The sequence below is a fragment of the Oratosquilla oratoria genome, chromosome 18 (assembly GCF_046742065.1).
Source record: "Oratosquilla oratoria isolate Oo_2021 chromosome 18, ASM4674206v1, whole genome shotgun sequence".
Classification (NCBI taxonomy): domain Eukaryota; kingdom Metazoa; phylum Arthropoda; class Malacostraca; order Stomatopoda; family Squillidae; genus Oratosquilla; species Oratosquilla oratoria.
The window spans coordinates 24,413,313-24,435,086 of NC_134794.1; the positions used below are offsets into that span (position 1 = coordinate 24,413,313).

The 21,774-nt window shown below is 41.2% G+C and overlaps 1 protein-coding gene across 4 annotated transcripts in view; it reads left to right on the forward strand.

Annotated features, from left to right (window-relative positions):
• The window catches only part of LOC143035123 (FHF complex subunit HOOK interacting protein 2A-like), a 144,018-nt gene extending 125,207 nt beyond the window's left edge, over positions 1-18,811 (forward strand). For all 4 annotated transcript variants that reach the window (XM_076201714.1, XM_076201717.1, XM_076201716.1 and 1 more), the window contains 6 exons: positions 3,148-3,295; positions 3,598-3,673; positions 5,173-5,272; positions 16,726-16,893; positions 17,404-17,651; positions 18,501-18,811. In XM_076201714.1, the coding sequence (XP_076057829.1) occupies positions 3,148-3,295; positions 3,598-3,673; positions 5,173-5,272; positions 16,726-16,893; positions 17,404-17,651; positions 18,501-18,612 (852 nt within the window). In that variant the 3' untranslated portion in view covers positions 18,613-18,811. The remainder of the gene's footprint in view (positions 1-3,147; positions 3,296-3,597; positions 3,674-5,172; positions 5,273-16,725; positions 16,894-17,403; positions 17,652-18,500) is intronic.
• Positions 18,812-21,774: the final 2,963 nt, after the last annotated feature.

The following is a 21,774-nucleotide window of genomic DNA, read 5'->3' on the forward strand; positions in this document are numbered from 1 at the left end:
AAGGGAGGTAGCCAAAAAGGAAAAGGCATAAACTCATTCCCATCCATTCCATCCCTAAATACACTCCACTCCCCTCCACCCTCCCTCTTATCTTAGCACCTCCTGGATGACGGGTCATCCCTGCACCCTGCCCACTGCCCACTGCCCTGAGTCAGAAGCAGTGTCGCAAGACACAGCACATCCACAGCAAGGCCGCTTCATTAAATCGGCGACCCCCCCCCTCTTCGTGTCCCCCCATGCAAAAAAGGAGAAGACGGGGAGAAAGCCCTTTGGGCTGCATCAAATTTTGCTCACATATACTACCTCACCCCCCATCCCCCCACCCATTCCACCTCATGCATCACAACATCATCCATATACAACCATTCTCCATTCACCCCTGTCCTCTGTCCTCTCCTGTTCTTCCTCAACAGACATTCCCTCTTTCCCAAAGCCCCCTTCACCCCATCCATCCATCTCATCCTAGGACATCCCCTCATGTTCACTCCCACATCTGCCTTCCATACTCCTTTTACTAGTCTTTCTTCACTCATTCTTTCCATGTGTCCAAACCATCCTAATACTCTTTCATCAACCCTATCTCCCAACTCCCTTTCCACCCCTGTTATCCTCCGCACCTCCTCATTTGTCACTCTATCCAGCCTAGTAACCCCTATCATGTTTACATGAATAGGTAAAATATCCCAGCATTTGCCAAACATGACTATGATTCACAATAACACAATTTGAATAACCCACTGGGTTGTGTTGTGCGACAGTGTCTGGAGAGGGTCGGGGTACCTAATGTATTTTTTCCCATAAGACCTGTTATTCACTCAACACAAATTTCGTCCTGCACGACAGGCTAAGGAACCTAACACTCATGTTGAGTGAGTCTGTGTAAATAGATAGGGTTAAATAAGAATGGGGTGCCCAAATGACTGTGTACAGTAAGGGGTAAAGATTTTGGAAGGATATCATTCAAACTTATAGAAAAATGATCAAATCTCTTCTCAAGTAGAGAAGAAAAGGTAAAAGGTGCAGATGGAGAGATGATAATGGAAGAGAAGGCAGTAAGGGGAAGATGGGCAGAATATTTTAGGGAGTTGCTAAATGTGAAGGAGGATAGGGAGAGAAAGATAGCTGCAGCGGGAAATGCTAAGAAAATGACCGTGATGAGTGAGGAAAATAAGGAAAGATGAAGTGAAGGCAGTTGTTAAGATGATGAGAACAGGTAAGGCACCTGGACTGGATGGGTGCCATGCAGAATGTCTAAAAAAAGGAGATACAGTGATGGTGGACTGGCTGGTGAGGTTATTTAATGTTTGCTGGAGAGAGGGTAGAGTGCCGGAGGACTGGAGGAGTGCCTGTATAGTTCCACTTTACAAGGGAAAAGGGGACAAGTGTGAATGTAGTAGTTTCAGAGGGATTAGTTTGTTAAGTGTAGTTGGGAAGGCTTAGGGAGGATCTTGATTGAGAGGATTAGGAGAGGAACAGAAGGAGTAATTGGTGAGGAACAGTGTGGATTTAGGATGAGTAGAGATTGTGTAGATCAGATCTTTGTGGTAAGACAGATATGTGAGAAAGCTATAGGAAAGGGGAAGGATGTTTTTGGGCCTTTATGGACCTGGAAAAGGCTTACAACAGGGTAGACAGAAAGGCACTATGGGAGGTTTTTCGGATATACGGGATAGGAGGAAAGCTTCTAGGAGCTATCAAGAGTTTTTATGAGAGTAGTAGAGCTTGTGTCAGGATTAGAAATGGAGAGAGTGAGTGGTTCGAGGTAAAGGTGGGACTTTGTCAAGGATGCGTTATGTCGCCCTGGCTGTTCAACTTATACATGGATGGGGTAGTGCAAGAGGTAAATGCAAGGGTAGTGGGTCAGGGATTGGAGATGGTTAAAGAAAATGGAGAAAAGTGGGAGGTAAGCCAGCTGTTGTTTGCGGATGACACTGCGCTTGTGGCAGGATCGGAGGAGGGATTGAGGAAGTTGGTGACAGAGTTTAGGAGAGTGTGTGATAGAAGAAAGCTGAAGATAAATGTGGGTATAAGTAAGGTGATGAGATGTACAACGGGTGAAAGTGGCAGTAGTCTGGAAGTGAGGATTAAGGGAGAGCGACTGGAGGAAGTGGATAGTTTTAGATACTTGGGTGTAAATGTGGCAGGAAAAGGTGGAGTGAAGGTGGAGGTAGAATGTAGATTGAGAGAAGCTAGTAAATGCCTTGGTGGATTAAAAAGCGTAATGAGGAATAGACATTTGGGAATGGATGCTAAGAGGAGACTATATGAAGGAGTGATTTGTATGGGGCAGAAACATGGAACATAAGAGAGGAAGAGAGAAGGAGTTTGAATGTGTTTGAGATGAGGTGTCTAAGAAGTATAATGGGGGTTACTAGGCTAGATAGAGTGAGAAATGAGGAGGTGAGGAGGAGAACAGGGATGGAAAGGGGGTTGGGAGATAGGGTTGATGAAAGAGTATTAGGATGGTTTGGACACATGGAAAGAATGAGTGAAGAAAGACTAGTAAAAGAAGTATGGAAGGCAGATGTGGGGGGAGTGAACATGAAAGGATGTCCTAGGATGAGTTGGATGGATGGGGTGAAAGGGGCTTTGGGGAAGAGGGGAATGTCTGTTGAGGAAGGACAGGAGAGGACAGAAGACGGGTGAATGGAGAATGGTTGTATATGGATGATGTTGTGATGCATGAGGTGGAATGGGCAGGGGGATGGGGGGTGAGGTAGTATGTGTGAGCAAATTTTGACGCAGCCCAAAGGGATTTCTCCCCGTCTTCTCCTTTATGCATGGGGGGACGGAGAGGGGGGGGGGTCGCCGATTTAATGAAGCGGCCTTGCTGTGGATGTGCTGTGTCTTGCGACACTGCTTCTGACCCAGGGCAGTAGACAAGGTGCAGGGATGACCCGTCATCCAGGAGGTGCTAAAATGAGAGGGAGGGTGGAGGGGTGTGGAGTGTATTCAGGGATGGAATGGGTGGGATTGATTTTATGCCTTTTCCTTTTTGGCTACCACCCTTGTAAGGGGGAAAAAACCTTGGTATATGTGTGTATGTACTACCTTAATTGATAATAAATTAGAATGTTCGTATGTTCGTATATCTTTTTTTCCTTAAGGCAATCGTTTTCAAACCATTTGTTGGATTTTTGCCATCAGGTCATGCTTGAAAAACCAGGCGGTGTGGCAGTGCAAGCATTGGTTCTTAGTTATGTTACAGCAAGAGGCTACTATGATTCATCTGTGGCAGAGCATCAGCAAGGATCATGGTCAGATGAAGAAGATGAACGTTATAAACACAGAGGAGGTTAGTTGCAATCTTCAAATAATTTCATAATTTTCTCAACTCCTCATATTAGGCATTATTATAAATAATGGTTTTAGTTTAGAAATATACAAAAAACTCTTTCTTCTTTAAGTAAAGCTTCCTTTGAAGTTCAGTACACTTGTTTGTGGTTGTATAATCAGTGATTAACATAGCTTGTAATCTTTTAGTTTAGGAATAGATTGAATCTCTGCTAGATATTAAAGATATTGCTTGAAGGCTATATGTATATACTAAAAGAAAGATTAGAAGTTAGAAGCCACACAATTTTTTCTTCCTCTCAGATGTTGAGTCTTCTCCAGGCAAATCCCCAGTGAGTAGGACACTAGCTCCTGCTAATATAAGCAAAATTGTTAAGCGGTAGGTCCTTTGAATTTGTGTATTTGTCTACTAATTTAACATTTTTATTTTTTGCTGCTATGTCTGTTAGCATTGCAGTTAAAGTATTGGTTTTGAAACATGGATGTATCATGAATTATGTTGTAATATTCAGTTTCCTTGTGTTTTCCTTTGTATTATAATTTTGTCATGCACTTCACCTTTGGCTTTCTGATTTTTTTTACCTGCTTTCAGAAGTTCCTTATTCCCTTAAAATCATCAGATATCCTTTGTCCCCATCTCTCATATTTTGTGCACTTGTATTATGCCACCTTCTGTCTCATTTTCATTTCTATGTTTTTAGCTAATGAGGTTTTGAGTCAGGGAATTTAATGTGGCCTATCTTTAGAATTAGAAATGGAGAGAGTGAGTGGTTTGAGGTAAAGGTGGGACTGCACCAGGGGTGTGTCATGTTGCCATGACTGTTCAATATGTACATGGATGGGGTGGTATGGGAGGTAAATGCAAGGGTAACAGGCAGGGGACAGGAGATGGTTAAAGAAAATGGAGAAAATGGGAGGTAAGCCAGTTGTTGTTTGCTGACAACACTGCACTTGTGGTAGGATCAGAGGGTGGATGAAGGGAGTTAGTGCTAGAGTTTGGGAAGGTATGCGAGAGGAGAAAGTAGAAGGTAAATGTAGGTAAAAGTAAGGTGGTGAGATGTACAAGGGCAGAGGATGGCAGCAATTTGGAATTGAGTATTAAAGGAGAGAGGCTGGAGGAAGTGGATAGCTTTAGGTACTTGGGGTTGCATGTGGCAGGTGGAGATAAATTGTAGATTGAGAAGCAAGTAAATGCCTTGGGGAATTAAACAGTGTAATGAGAAATAGACATTTGGGAATGAATACTAAGAGAAGGTTGTATGAAGGTGTGGTTGTGCTGACAGCACTGTATGGGACAGAAACATGGAACATACAATACTTCCTGCTGGATAAACAAAGCTGACAACCAATACAGGCCTAAGGACCAGATTGGCATTAGCAATGGGTGCTATGAGCAACTACCATAGGAGTTCCTCCGTTTTCCATTAGTACAGGATATTTACAGTTAATTTTTTCATATATTCAATGTGAAAACTTCCAGTACAAATTGGATCATTTAATGAGAGCATATTAATAAAAAACTTAACCACTTCCATATGGTGATGCCTACGTAGGCGGCATGAGGAGCAAGTGGGTACTCGATGATGCCGACGTCGCCATCTTGATTATATTTATTGTCATACCTACGTAATTTCCATTCTCTCTAAACTGGCTTCATCAATTTTCTATGGTTATCAAAATACACAGGTGAAAGAGAACGAACGATTGAGCACTGACTTTATTTTTTATAATGCAATTATTATGACGCAACATCGTACGTTGGGCAGCTAATGCTGCCAGACGTACGATGTGCCCCGGAGTGAAGAGGTCAAGTGTTGGTTAGTGAAGAATTAATTTTTTGGAAAACATTTTTGCTAAAACTGAGATTGCTTTTTACAGATTCCTAAGTATAATACCTGAGGAAGCAAAGTCTACTGTAGGTGATGACTATGACAGCTATGTAGCAGATGCCCAAAGGCAGTACAAGGATTGTTGTCGTGTGAGTTAACGTGTTTATCTCATTGTATCTACCCATCTTCCCTATCTGCATGTTATTGTGGGGTTAAAAGCTGCTCAGTAGCATGCAGCTGATACTTTAGGGTTTATATGGGGCACCTCTATGGACCAGAGCCACAATTCATTTTGTCTGTGATAGAGGAAATCTCTATTCATAGAGAAATGATGCTACTTTATCATACTGCAACTGCCCCTCCATTATGCTGTCCCCCCACCCTTAATACTGTCCTGTACCACTTCTCTGAATATTCATTTCCTTTTTTACCAAACCCTTTGGTACATACAAACATATACCAAAGGCTTTTTTCCCCCCTTACAAGGGAGGTAGCCAAAACACAAAGGCATAGAATCCACTCCCATCCATTCCATCCCCCACATACTCCACTCCCGTCCACCCCCCTCCCTCCCTCCTTCTTATCTTGGCTCCTCCTGGATGACAGGTCATCCCTGTATCTCGCCCACTGCCCAGAGTCAGTAGTGTCACTAGACAAGCACATCCACAGCAAGGCTGTTTCATTAAATCAGTAACTCCCCCTCTCTGTCCCTTCATGCAGAAAAAGAGAAGACTGGAAAAAAACCCTTTTGGCAGCATCAAATTATTTTTTCACACATACTCCCTCACCCCCCATCCCCCACCCACACCCTTTCATGCATCACAGGATGAGTAGGGTGAAAAGGGCACTAGATGCAAGAGAGTACAAAAGGTAGGAATAAATGAGAGTGCTTGTAAATGGATGAAGAAATCATGCGCTCTGAAGGGATGTTCTTGTCTACTCTAAAACTTCTGGAGGGAGAGGTGTGGGGGTTGTCACCATATAATGAAGTATCCTGCCTACTGCCCTGGGTAAGTGGAGGTTTCTCCCATATGAATAAAATTAAATTTTCTGCAACATGAAATTTTATTCACTTGAGAGAAACCTCTACTCAGAAAGTTTGTTTATTTGTTTGTTATTATTTGTCTGTTTGTTTATTATTTGCTTGATTTTCATTTATTGTTATTTATCTGTTAATTTATTATTATTTACTATTTACCTGTTTATTTCCCTGTCTGGGGTATTGCCTGCATTCTTTTGTGGCAAAGTAGCATGCAGTTGATACTTTAGGGTCTATATGGGGTGTCCCTATGGACCAGAGCCACACATAATTTTGTCTGTGATAGAGGAAGACTGTTCATAGAGAAATGATGACACTTTTATTATACTACAACTGTCCCTCCGTTATGCTGTCCCCCAACCCCTTGTTACTGTCCTGTACCATTTCTCTGAATATTCATTTCCTTTTTTCGCCTATCCTGTGGTGGGGGAAAAGAATGCTGCCACCAAGCTTCCCACTTGAGTCATAAGAGGCAACTAAAAATGGGATGGGGGATGGGACTAGGAGTCCTGTTACCTGTAGCTCCATAGGGGACATTCCTAAAAAAAGTAAAGGCATAAGAGGATCTAGGAGTTTTCCAACCAATACCATAAGGTTTGAGTCTTTTAATGTGCGTGGATGTGGTACAAATAAGAGTAAAAGGGAAGAGATAGGCAGTATGTTTTGTGAGAAGAAAGATGGATGTGTTGGGATTGAGTGAAACTAAGTTGAAAGGGAGGGGTGAGTGTGAGTTTGGGAGTGTATTTGGGAGGTTCTCAGGAGTGAAGAGGGGATGAGGGGGAGAAGGGGTGGCTATACTGATAAGTGAAGAGATAGGTAAGCATATAGTGGAGTGGAAGGAGGTTTCTTCAAGGTTGATGTGGATGAAGGTGAAGCCAGGAAGGGAGATGTGGGTTTTTGTAAGTGCATATGGGCCTGGTAGTGAGAAGAGTGTAGAGGAAGGGGAGGCTTTTTGGATAGATTTAAATGAATGCATAGAGGGATTAGGGAGAAATATCAATGTAGTTGTATATTGGGAGACCTTAATGCTAGGGTAGGAAATAAACCAATAGATGGAGTGATTGGGAAGTATGTAGTTCCAGGGAAAAATTGTAGTTAGAGAGTTGATGGTGGAGATGTGTCTCAAAAGAGAGTTGATGATAGCAAATACAGTGTTCAGGGAAAAAGTCAAGCATAAGTACACATGAGAGAGGGTGGTGGGTGGAAGGGTGGCAGATAGAGCGTTGATGGACTATATAGTGGTGACCAGGAGTATGGTAGGAAAAGTTAAGGATGTACATGTTCTAAGGGGAGAGAGTGGGGGAATATCAGATCATTTTCTGGTGGAAGGTAAGTTGAGAGTGGAGAATAGATGGAGAAAGAGGAAAAGGACAGAAGCTAGGGAGGTACTTAGAGTGAACTGCTTAAATGAGAAAGAAAAGGAGGAGTATAAGAAGAAGCTGAGAGAGGAGTAGGAGGGAGTGAAGAATAGAGTAGAACTAGGGGTGGAGGAGGAATGGGAATGGTTCAAGGAGGGAGTCATAAGGTGTGCAAAGATGGTGTGTGGAACAAGAAGGACAGGAGGAAATAGAAGGAAGGATAGTGAGTGGTGGGATGAGGAAACAAAGAAGGGTATAGAAGAGAAGAAGCAGGCAATCATAGATTGGTTACAAAATAGGATGAGGGAATCAAATGAGAGGTACAAAGTAAAGAGAAGAGAAGTAAAGCATAAGATAAAGGAGGCAAGGAGGAGAGCAGATGTAAAATGGGGTAAGAGTATGACAGAAAATTTTGAAAGTAATAAAAAGATGTTTTGGAAAGAAATTAAAAGGGGAAGAGGAGGCGAATCAAGTAGAGAAGAAAAGGTAAAAGGTGCAGATGGAGAGATGATAATGGAAGAGAAGGCAGTGAGAGGAAGGTAGGCAGAGTATTTTAGGGAGTTGCTAAATGTGAAGGAGGATAGGGAGGGAAAGGTAGTTGTAGTGGGAAGTGCTAAGAAAATGAGAGTGATGAGTGAGGAAAATGGAGGAGAAATAAGGAAATATGAAGTGAAAGCAGCTGTTAAGATGATGAGAGCAGGAAAAGCACCTGGGTTGGATGGATGCTATGCAGAATGTCTGAAAAAAGGAGGTAGAGTGATGGTGGACTGGCTGGTGAGGTTATTTAATGTTTGTTGGAGTGCTGGAGGACTGCCTGTACAAGGAAAAGGGAGACAAGTATGAGTATAGTAGTTTCATAGGTATTAGCTTGTTGAGTGTAGTTGGGAAGGCTTATGGGAGGGTCTTGATTGAGCGGATTAGGAGAGGAATAGAGGGAGTAATTGGTGAGGAACAGTGTTGATTTAGGACAGGTAGAGGTTGTGTAGATCAGTTTTTGTGATAAGACAGATATGTGAGAAAGCTATAGGAAAAGGTAAGGATGTTTTTTGGGCTTTTATGAATTTGGAAAAGGCTTTTGACAGGGTAGACAGGAAGGCACTATGTGAGGTATTGCAAATATATGGGATAGGAGGAAAGCTGTTGAGAGCAGTCAAGAGTTTTTACGAGAGTAGTAGAGCTTGTGTCAGGATTAGAAATGCAGAGAGTGAGTGGTTTGAGGTAAAGGTGGGACTTCATCAGGGATGTGTTATGTTGCCCTAGCTGTTCAATCTATACATGGATGGGGTGGTGCGAGAGGTAAATGCAAGGGTAGTGGGTCAGTGGTTGGAGATGGTTAAAGAAAATGGAGAAAAGTGGGAGATAAGCCAATTGTTGTTTGCTGATGACACTGTGCTTGTAGCAGGATCAGAGGAGGGATTGAGGAAGTTAGTGACAGAGCTTGGGAAAGTGTGTGAAAGAAGGAAGCTGAAGATAAATGTGGGTAAAAGTAAGGTGATGAGATGTACAAGGGGAGAGAGTGGCAGCAAACTGGAAGTGAGTATTAACCCCTTCCATACGGTGCCGCACACGTAGGCGTCATGGACTTAGATCTCAGTGGCAGCAGCCAATGCCAGCCGTACGACGTGTCGTAATAATACTCGCATCATAAAATATAGTCACCGCTTATATCGATCGTTCTCTCTTTCACCCGCGAATTTTGAATACCACAGAGAATGGGATTCAGGGCACATTTGAGAGAATGTAAAAACACAGGGGCGACTACAATAAATATAATCAAGACGCCGATATGGCAGCCTCGCGAATACACTCGCTCCCCATGACGCCTACGTGTGCGGCACCGTATGGAAGGGGTTAAGGGAAAGAGACTGGAGGAAGTGGATAGTTTTAGATACTTGGGTGCGAATGTGGCAGGAGAGGGGGGAGTGGGGGTGGAGGTAGAATGTAGATTAAGAGAAGCGAGTAAATACCTCTGGTGATTAAAAAGTGTAATGAGAAATAGACATTTGGAAATGGATCCTAAGAGGAGACTATATGAAGGAGTGATTGTGCCGATAGCATTCTATGGGGCAGAAACATGGAACATAAGGGAGGAAGAGAGAAGAAGTTTGAATGTGTTTGAGATGAAATGCCTGAGAAGTATGATAGGGGTTACTAGACTAGATAGATTGAGAAATGAGGAGGTGAGGAGGAGAACAGTGTTGGAAAGGGAGTTAGGAGATAGGGTTTGTGAAAGAGTATTAGGATGGTTTGGACACATGGAAATAATGAGTGAAGAAAGATTAGTAAAAGAGGTGTGGAAGGCAGAGGTGGAAGGAGTGAACATGAGGGGGCATCCTAGGATGAGATGGATGGATGGGGTAACGGGCATTGCAAAAGAGAGGAATGTCTGTCGAGGAAGGACGGGAGAGGACAGAAGATAAATGGAGAAGGATTGTGTATGGATGATGCTGTGATGCATGAAGGGTAGTGGGTGGGGGATGGAGGGTGATGGAGTATGCATGAGAAATCAATTGATGCAGCCTGAAGGGATTTCTCTCTGTCTTCTCCTTTTCTGCATGAGGGGACAGAGAGGGGGGTCGCTGAATTAATGAAGTGGCCTTTGCTGTGGATGTGCTTTGTCTTGTGACACTGCTTCTGACCCAGAGCAGTGGACAAGATGCAGGGATGACCCATCATCCAGGAGGTGCCAAGATAAGAGGGAGGGAAGAGGGTAGAGGGGAGTTGAGTATGTAAGTGATGAAGTGGGTGGGAGTGGTTTTCTATGCCTTTTTCTTTTGGTTACCTCCTGTGTAAGGGGGAAAAAAGACTTTGGTATATATACCTAGTTGCATTACACGGGAAGGGAATTATGCTCGTGGTGACCCGTCTTTGTATCTTTCAGCATCAAGTTTTTTCTTAAAATCTTGAATAGTATTTACACACACACTGTTTCTTTATCTAAGTTATTCCAGATATCCAGCACTTTGTGTGGGAAGCTATTTTTTCAGATCTCTTCTATAGTTATCCTTTTTGATTTTTTTTTCATGACCTCTTGTTTTTCCATTGTCTTTTTTTAGTAAATAATTCCTATCAAGGATTTCCATTCCTTTCATGATTCTATAGATAGTAGATCACCACTTTCTCTTCTCTGCTCCAGTGTTGGTAGTTCCAATTGGGATAATTTTTGTATGTTAATTTGGAAAGAGCTGGTGCCAACTTTGTTGTAGCTCTTTGTATTCTTTCTAATTTCCCTATATTCTTTTTAGTACTGGGTGTTCATTGTGTTGCTGCATATTCCAGTTTTAGTCTAATCAATATAACTAATATTTTTTTAATAATTTCTTCATCCAAATAGTCAAATGCCACTTTTATTGACCTTAATAGGTTGAAGGTTTCTCCAACTATTTTGTTTATATGTTTATCCAGTGAACGGGTATTAGGATGGTTTGGACACATGGAAAGAATGAGTGAAGAAAGACTAGTAAAAGAGGTATGGAAGGCAGATGTGGGGGGAGTGAACATGAGGGGACGTCCTAGGATGAGGTGGATGGATGGGGTGAAGGGGGCTTTGGGGACAAGGTGCAGGGATGACCCGTCATCCAGGAGGTGCTAAGATAAGAGGGAGGGTGGAGGGGTGTGGAGTGTATTCAGGGATATGGGTGGGAATGATTTTATGTCTTTTCTTTTTTGGCTACCTCCCTTGTAAGGGGGAAAAAGCCTTGGTATATGTATGTATGTATGTTTATCCAGTGTCATGTCTTTGCTGATTATTACTCCAAGGTCTCTTTCCTAGTACACTTTTTTGATTTCTTGTTCACCAATTTTATAATTTTTTGGAATTCTGATTTTACTTTTTCCAAACTATATATGTATGTACCTGTTTGTTTATTACTTAACTATACCTATACATTTATTTATTCTATTATTGATATAATTTTTTTTTTTTTTTTTTTTTTTTTTTTTTTTTTTTTTTTCTATTTACTTATCAGAGGAGGGATTGAGGAAGTTAATGATAGAGTTTGAGAAGGTGTGTGAAAGAAGGAAGCTGAAGATAAATGTGGGCAAAAGTAAGGTGATGAGATGTACAAGGGGAGAGAGTGACAGCAGGCCGGAAGTGAAGGGTGAAAGACTGGAGGAAGTGGATAGTTTTAGATACAGTAGAATCTCTACATACGAATTTAATTCGTTCCAGGACCTACTTCGTATGTTGAAATGGTCGTATGTTAAATAAAATATTCCCATAAGAATACACTGTAATTCGTTTAATTTGTCCCACAGCCCAAAAACCTATAACTCCTTAATAAATACTGTACTGCAGATAATTACACATAGCAATAAGACAAATGCATTACTGTATATAAGAGAGATGTAAAGAAAAATAATTTATAAGGAAATAATCAATAAAAAGGGGTTTTTATTGTCACTTTACCTTAGAGACAGGCGAATGAAGGTGTAGGCTTGGCGATGCAGGAGACAATAGGTGTGGTGACTGAGATACGTATCGTAACTTAGGCTACTCAAACTTACACTAGGTGAACTTTAAACTAACTTGGCTTAATTATTTTTATTTAATTTTTATATTTTATATTGTTTTTACCTTTTCTTTTTAATTTTCACCTTCAGCCTCTTCAACTTTAAACTAACTTAGGCCTTGTATAATTATTTTTATTTAATTTTTATTTTATATTTTTTTTACCCTTTTTAATTTTCACCTTCAACCTCTTCACTTTCACTCACTTCAGGCTTTCTTTTCTTTGATTCACTTTCACTTTCTTCCTCATGATCTCTGAGATATGTACCGTAACTTACTCTATCTTAGGCCTACACTAGGCCTAGGCCTACGTGAACTTTAAACTAACTTAGCTTGATTATTTTTATTTAATTATTTTACTGTATTTTTTTTTTTTTAACCTTTTCTTTTTAATTTTCACCTTCAGCCTTTCCACTTTCACTCACTTGAGGCTTTATTTCCTTTGATTCACGTTCACTTTCTTCCTCACAATCTCTAGACCGCTTTGTAGATTTTTTAAAGAATCTATCTTAAGATGTCTGCTTGGTATGGCTTTTCAGAATGCTTCTGAAATGAGCCAAGCAGATATCGTCAAATTGTGAACCCGCACGGCAAACTTGAAGTTTTCATGGGTGATGCTTCTCAACAAAGTAAACCACCTGTTGATGATAGCCTAAGATTCACTTGATCTCAGCCGAACTTATCATATTCTCTACCTCCACCACGTCCTCCGTCTCACTCAACTGCGTACAGATCTCAGCATTCTGCATCGCCTCCAGCTCCTTTAGTTCATCGGTGTTGAGCTCTTCATGATGCTCCTCGATGAGTTCGGTGATGTGATCTTCATTGAGCTCCAGACCCATGGACTTGCCAATAGATACGATCTCATCCACGTCAGGCTCTGGTCCAGGTACAGATGCAGGTTCGGGGCCAAAGCCTTCAAAATCTCTATCAGCAACAGCATCGGGCCAAAGCTTCTTCCAAGCAGAATTAAGGGTGTGTCGGGTCTCTCCCTCCCAAGCCTGATCTATGATCTTCAAGCAGTGTACAATATTAAAATGGCTCTTCCAAAATTCACGCAAAGTTAAGCTGGTACTTTGTGTGACGTTAAAGCACTGCTTAAAAAAGTTCTTGGTATAAAGCTTCTTAAAATTAGAGATGACTTGCTGGTCCATGGGCTGGAGGATAGGGGTGGTGTTCGGTGGGAGATACAACACCTTGATGAACTTGAACTCCTCAAGGATATCATCTTCTAGTCCTGGGGGGTGGGCGGGGGTATTATTCAGACAAAGCAAGCACTTCGAGGGAAAATTATTGTCTTGAAATTACTTCTTAACAGCAGGGCCAAAAACTTGATTAACCCATTCAACAAAGAAGAGCCTAGTAAACCAAGCCTTAGCATTAGCATACCAGAAAACTTGCAGCAAGTCCTTATTGACTTTATGAGCCTTAAATGCCCTAGGGTTTTCTGAATGATAAACCAATAACGGATTGATTTTGCAGTCCCTGCTGGCATTGGCACATAGGCCAAGAGTCAACCTATCCTTCATAGGCTTATGTCCAGGCATTTTCTTCTCTTCGGCAGTGATGTATGTTCGACGAGGCTTTTTTTTTTTGTTTTTTTTTCAAAAAAAAGACAGGTTTCATCACAGTTGAACACTTGTTGCGCTATGTAGCCTTCTTCCTTCATGATCCTTTCGAATTGTTTAACAAATTTGTCGGCAGCCTTGGTGTCTGAACTTGCAGCCTCCCCATGCCATACAACTGAATGAATCCCGGTCCATTTCTTGAATTTCTCAAACCAACTGCGAGATGCCTTAAATTCCTCTGTTGTAGGATCGGTTGAACTCTCCCCCGCATCATCCCCAGAGCCCAACTCCTTCAAGTCACAATAGATGGCGCTGGCCTTCTCACATATGATCGTTTCAGTGATCGTATCACCAGCAATCTCCTTCTCCCTTATCCATATAAGTAAAAGGCATTCCACTTCATCCAGGGTAGAGCTGCGACATTTAGAGATGATGGTGATCCCCTTGTATGGTTTGACCGCTTTGATGGCTTCCTTTTGCTTTACGATCATCAAGATTGTAGACATGTTTCGGCCATATTGTTTAGCCAGATCACTTATACAAACACCGCTCTCATGCTTTTCTATGATTTCTTGCTTTACTTCTAAGGAAAGCTTTACTTTCTTCCTTTTTTTCACCATTGCTACCACTCGCACTAGCCTTCATGGGACCCATGATGATAGAATAAAAAAGGAAATGTAAAAAAGGAAGGTATTAAGCACTGTTATTTATGATCAGAACAAGGAGAACCACGTGACACGAAGGAGAGCTGTGAACTGACTGCCGTCTATCAGGCTAACCATGAAACTGCGACGCTACAAGAAACTTCGATGCCGTATATATGCGAAACTTCGACAACTTCGTATGTTGGAAATTACTTCGGGTGTAGAGTCAAATATTAGATCGAATTTCACATCATATGTTGGAAAAATTCGTAAGTTTAGGCAATCGTAAGTAGAGGTTCTACTGTACTTGGGTGCGAATGTGGCAGGAAAGGGAGGAGTGGGGGTGGAGGTAGAATGTAGATTGAGAGAAGCGAGTAAATGCCTTGGTGGATTAAAAAGTGTAATGGGAAATAGACATCTGGGAATGGATGCTAAGAGGTGGTTATATTTTACCTAGTTACTTAGTTGTATTTTGCGGGAAGGGAAGCTATGCTCGTGGTGTCCTGCCATTGTATTTTGCAGTGTCTAGTTTACTTTTAAACTCATGAATGGTTTTTGCGCATACTATTTCATTATCCAGTTTGTTCCAAGTGTCCACTACTCTATTTGGAAAACTGTATTTACCTAGTTTTATTTTGCGGGAAGGGGAGCTATGCTCGTGGTGTCCCGCCTTTGTATCTCGCAGTGTCTAGTTTGCTTTTAAACTCATGAATGGTTTTTGCGTATACTATTTCATTATCCAGTTTGTTCCAAGTGTCCACTATATGTGGAAAACTGTTTTTCTTCAGTTCTCTTCTGTAGCTATGTTTTTTTATTTTCTTTCCATGTCCTCTTGTGTTTCTCTTGTCCCAGTTTAGTAAGTCCTCTCTATCAAGTATCTCTGTGCCTTTCATGTTTCTGTAGATGGTCAGTAGGTCACCTCTCTTCTTTGCTCCAGCATTGGTAACTCCAGTTTAGCCAATCTCTCCTCATATAATAGGTTTGCAAGTGCAGGTGCCATTTTTGTTGCTGTTCTCTGGATTCTTTCTATTTTCTTTATATTCTTTTTGGTACTGGGTCACCACAATCTTGCCGCATACTAGTCTAGGCCTTATCAATGTAACCAATATTTTTTTATCATGTCTTTGTCCAAGTATGCAAATGCCACTTTTATTGATCTTAGCAAGTTGTAAGCCTCCCCAACAATTTTGTTAATCTGTTTATCATAGGACAAGTCGTTTGTGATAATTACCCCCAAATCTTTTTTGGATTCTGCCTTGGTTCCAATTGTATATTTTCCTGATATTCTGTTTTTGCTTTTTCCAAACTCCATTATGCTACACTTCTTGGTATTAAAGTTCACTTCCCATTTCTGACTACAGTTCCATACCTTATTCAGGTCTTCCTGCAGTGCTTCACAGTCCTTATCAGTTTCTACTTTCCTTAACAGTTTGGCATTGTCTGCAAAGAAGCTCATCCATGTCATTCACATAAATAGCAAACATTATTGGTGCCAATACAGATCCTTGCGGTACTCGACTGATCACCTCTTTTCAGTCTGAATATTTTTCTCTGAGCACTACTCTCATCTTTCTACCAGTCAGGAAGGAGTGATTGTGCCAACAGCACTGTACGGGGCAGAAACATGGAACAGAAGAGAGGAAGAGAGAAGGAATTTGTGTTTGAGATGAAATGTCTGAGAAGTATGATAGGGGTTACTAGTCTAGATAGAGTGAGAAATGAGGAGGTGAGGAGGAGAACAGGGGTGGAAAGGGAGTTGGGAGATAGGGTTGATGAAAGAGTATTAGGATGGTTTGGACACATGGAAAGAATGAGTGAAGAAAGATTAGTAAAAGAAGTGTGGAAGGCAGAGGTGGAAGGAGAGAATATGAGGGGGCATTCTAGGATGAGATGGATGGATGGGGTGAAAGGGGCATTACAAAAGAGAGGAATGTCTGTTGAGGAAGGATGGGAAAGGACAGAAGATAGGGGTGATTGTGTATAGATGATGCTGTGATGCATGAGGGGTAGTGGGAGGGGGATGGGGGTTGAGGAAGTATGTATGAGAAAAAATTTGACGCAGCCTGAAGGGATTTCTCCCTGTCTTCTCCTTTTCTGCATGAGGGGATGGAGAGGGGGGGTCGGTGAATTAATGAAGCGGCCTTGCTGTGGATATGCTGTGTCTTGCGACACTGCCTCTGACCCAGGGCAGTGGACAGGGTACAGGGATGACCCGTCATCCAGGAGGTGCCATGATAAGAGGGAGCGAGGAGGGTGGAGGGGAGTGGAATATATAGGAAATGGAATGGGTGGGAGTGGTTTCTATGCCTTTTTCTTTTGGGCTGCTCCCTGTTTAGGGGGAAAAAGCCTTTGGTACATGTATGTATGTATATATATATTTTTGCATCTGACCTAGTTATGGAACAAAAGGTCTCCTGTTGGCATGCTCTGCCTTTGTAATCGTTTGTAAGTTGAATAAGTAAGCTTTTTCTTTGTCACTGCAGGTGAGTGTGTCATATGGATGGCCAAGAGAAGCTCTCTGCCCTGAGTGCCCATCTGATTCATCATCTACTGCATCACGAGAGTCCAAGGCTGAGGCTGAGTTGAATACATACTCACCAGGCCCATTACTTTCCGTCCTCATGGACTTTCTGGAGCATCTGTGCCAGCAGGTTAGCTGTTAGATGATTCAAGTGATTCCACGTCTCCATGCAGAGCATATCAATAAATTGGGCTTTTGAGTCAACCTCCCCATATAAGGATGGAAAATCTTTTGGTATTTCTATGATATTGATGAATCTCATAATTGATGACTGTACACCATAACACAAGTTCATTTTCACCATAATGTTTAACCCTTTCCATACAATGATGCCTACGTAGGTGTCATGAGGCCTGAGTGGGTATATGAGGATGCCTGAGTAAGCAAGCGTCTTGATTATATTTTTTTTGTAGTTGTAGCTGAGTGACCCCCATATTCTGTGAACTGGCTTGATCATATTTTCTGTGATTATTAATATTCAGAGTGAAAGAGAATGAGTAATACAGCTGTAACTTTATATTTTATAATGTGAGTATTGTGATGCATCATTGAATCATCATACATCAGGCAGCTGATGCTGCCCGCGAGAATTTGACTCATATTGAAGAGGTTAATGGATATTATGGTTTATCATTTTCAGGACTATGAAGTAAATCTCCAGGTGACATCATTAATCTCGAGTCTGGCATTACTACCACACCCACACTTGCATGAGTTTCTCCTCAACCCACTTATCCCTTTGGTACCAGGAACAAGAACACCCTATCAGGTGCTATCATCAGTTGTTTCAAAGGTGCTTAACCACGTAACCCTTGCTAATGACTATGGAGAGAGATTGAGAATCACTAGACACCAACTCTTGGGAACCATGGAAGAGTTTGAATTTGAGTAAGTAGATTTCTAGTGTATAGTAGTTTCTAAGTAGCAATGTTTTAATATATCCTGCCAGTGAGCGTGTTTGAAAGATATTAAAGAATAGTTTTCTGTATAGGATTATTGATTGATAGAATAGTAGTCAAGTAACATAGGACAAATAAAGGTCAGAATGGGCCAATGGGAATGCAGGGATGTGACCATATGGGCATGACTCTTATCCTGTTTATTACAATTAGGTGACCAAGTTAAAACATACATCCAACCTCAGGCCCTCCCATAATATCTAGAAAGAAACTTTGGACTGTTGGCTTATAGTAGTAGGAGGTTAGGAGCAGTTTCCAGTTGTCATTCCTCCTTACAAAAAAAGGTGGAAGAAATACCATTGAAGTTGATGGAGAGATCTTGGAACCAGTCCAGACACCAAGTGGGCTGTATTTCCACATGGAGATAGTGATTAGTTTTGACATACATACATACTTACATATACCAAAGGCTTTTCCCCCTTACACGAGGGGGTAGCCAAAAAGAAAAAGGCATAGAAACGACTCTCACCCATTCCATTCCCTACATATTCTACTCCCTTCCTCCCTCTCTCTCATCTTGGCACCTCCTGGATGACGGGTCATCCCTGCATCCTGTCCACTGCCCTGGGTCAGAAGCAGTGTCGCAAGACACAGTACATCCACAGCAAGGCCGCTTCATAAATTCATGTTTTGAAGGTGAAACATATGTCATGCAGTACCGCCATTTGCAAGTACCCATCATTATTCAAAATGGAGAGAAATTATTATGAAGCAAGATATTTTGGGTTAACATATGAATTTTTTTTTAAATGTGATGATTTTTTTTAAACTCCTACAGGCGTGATGATGATGATCGAATGTTTGAGGCTCTGATAGTCATTGAGGAATTCTGCAAAGAGCTGGCAGCCATAGCTCATGTGAAATTCATGATGGAACATGGATGGATGTAGAGGAATTCTTTACCATATAAAAAGATGCACGACTTGGACTGCATATGTTTTAAGGCTGTACTTCCTTCCATGGTGTATGGTATGGTGGGTCGTAATACCTGAATAAATATGCTCTCTAAAGAAATGTACCATACTTGAGTCCATACTTAAGTGTACTAATTTCAAATATAATGCATAAACTGTAATACCCAGTAATATATTCCACCACTGTCAACACTGCACATATGTTGTACAGAACTACCAGAAGGTCTATACTATTTAGATGGGTATACAAACAGTACCATAGTACATGTAAGGGTACACTGCTTTATAAGCTGTACTATCCTGTAGGGTGCTGGGGTGGTCAGGGCACAGTTTGTGGTTCTAATTGTATCTTTTAGCTGTGCAATAAACCATGGTTATGTTGTGTTCTTCATTATCATGCATAAATAATGGTTAGTTTTAGTTCATACATGTAGTTAAATCTTATTTGGTGTTACTGTTGTCCATACACTTTTATGTGTGCTCATCACCTTGCTATATACACTTAAGTTTTCAAAGCTGCCTTAAAGAATGTAATCTAAAAGATAATATTATTTATTGACTAAATAGATTTGGCATGATTTGTATCATTGAATGCTCTGATTTTATGGGCATTTAATTAGTTTTGGCTTACTTTTTACTAGAACTGTGATAATTGATGAAACTTTTGACAGGATTTATTTACTTTCATTTTATTTATTTTCTCTAGTTTCTGTGGTAGCAAGAAAATGGAGCATGGTATGGCCAGTATTACAACAGTATTTGATACTGTACATGTATTTGAAATAGGCACTATGTATGTATTTCTGCCATGGATGAAGGATAGCAAAATTCATACTTTAAATGTCATGTATTTAAGTGCCATACTGTTATGTACCTGTTGTGGAATGCAAGTGATATTTGCTCCTATTGGAGAATTGGTTGTAAACGTTCAGTTTCCCAAATTATGACTACAGAAATTTTAATCTATAGATAAAACTATGGGGTAAAGCAGATTAAATATGTTTGAAAGACAATCTATAGCAAAATTAAGCTGTTTTCTTTTTAGTCCCTAAAGGCTATTTATTGCTAATCTATTGTATACAGATCATTATAAACACCAACTCTGGAATAAAGAAGGGAAAGAAGAGACCAACTAACTATCTATAGCATTATGAAGGGAATGGAAATCTTAGATAAGAATGATTTATTAAAATGGGAGAATGGAAAAACAAGAGGACATGAAAAGAAACTAAAAAAAGATAATTACAGAAGAGATCTAAAAAAAATAGCTTCCCACACAGAGTGATAGATACTTGGAACAAATTAGACAAAGAAACAGTGTGTGCAAACACTATTCAAGATTTTAAGAAAAAACTTGATGCTGAGAGATACAAAGATGGGTCACCACGAGCATAGCTCCCTTCCCGTATAATACAACTAGGTAAATACAAGGTGTAGATGACTACAATTTTGAAAAAAGTTATCATGCCTATATACACATGGTATATCAAATACCTTGTGCAGGGACCAACAATGGCTACCTAATTGTGGCAGTCCTACAAGATGGACAGTAGGGAGAATTGATCTTCCTGCACCCTATTCTCAAAATCAATCAACCCCCTCACCTTCATCTAGAGATGTAACCACAAGAGGCTGACAGTCTGTGCACTGGGCTTAAGGTTTCTATCAACTTCAATTGTATTTCTCCCACCTTTTCATATAACAGTAACATGATTTTTCCTAACAAACAAGTCCTCTGAAAATGGTGGATAATGGGGGCAGTAAATGGCTAGCTCTGGAAGCCCTTAACCTTTTACTGCCAATAGAGACATTTTTGTCCCCTTATCTTTAAGTTTGAATCTATGGCAAAGTGTAGGCTGGATCATCTGCTGTAACAGGACATATCTCGCACCCTTTGACATTGATTCACAAGCAGTATCTGGCAACTTTAGCCCACCTCCTGTCAGCATCAAGAATATTGTTGTTGGTTGTGTACAGTAGGCATACCCTGCTGCCTCTTTTATTTTCAGATGACCATGGGTGCCAGATCAGGTAAGTCTATGACTTCTAAAAAATTCTGCTAGTTCCTAAAGTACAAAAGTCTACTTTACTCACCAAAGAATAACTTGCTGTTGAAAATAAAGGAAACTAGAGGAAATTATGAAAAGGGGACATATTTCTCCATTCTGGCATGTGAGTGAAATTGATGGCTATAAACACTGGGTTACCCAATGCTAGTTTCCTTGATATTTACTACAAAATATTCATGTATTTTGCTGGATTAGCCTCATTTACAACTTCACAGTTTTATGGGAGGCAGAAACAATTTGAATCACTGGCTTTATATATATATACATACATATATATACCAAGGCTTTTTCCCCCTTACAAGGGAGGTAGCCAAAAAGGGAAAGGCATAAAAACACTCCCACCCATTTCATCCCTAAATACACTCCACACCCCTCCCACCCTCCCTCTCATCTGAGCACCTCCTGGATGACGGGTCATCCCTGCACCCTGCCCACCGCCCTGGGTCAGAAGCAGTGTCGCAAGACACAGTACATCCACAGCAAGGCCGCTTCATTTAATCGGCGACCTCCCCTCTCCGTCCCCCTTTGCATATAAGGCGAGGACGGGGAGAAATCCCTTCGGGCTGCGTCAAAATTTACTCACACATACTACCTCACCCCCCACCCCCCCGCCTATTCCTCCTCATGCAGTCACAACATCATCCATATACAACCATTCTCCACTCACCTCTGTCTTCCGTCCTCTCCCTTCCTTCCTCAACAGACATTCCCCTCTTCCCCAAAGCCCCCTTCACCCCATCCATCCACCTCATCCTAGGACGTCCCCTCATGTTCACTCCCTCCACATCTGCCTTCCATACCTCTTTTACTAGTCTTTCTTCACTCATTCTTTCCATGTGTCCAAACCATCCTAATATTCTTTCATCAACCCTATCTCCCAAATCCTTTTTCACCCCTGTTCTCCTCCTCACCTCCTCATTTCTCACTCTATCCAGCCTAGTAACCCCCACCATACTGGGGAGGTGGGACGGCTCGTCCACGGGAATATGGACATCTCGTCCAATGACTTTTTTTTTAATAATAATAAACATAATTTGCAGAACAATCAAACTTTATTTACATATTTATA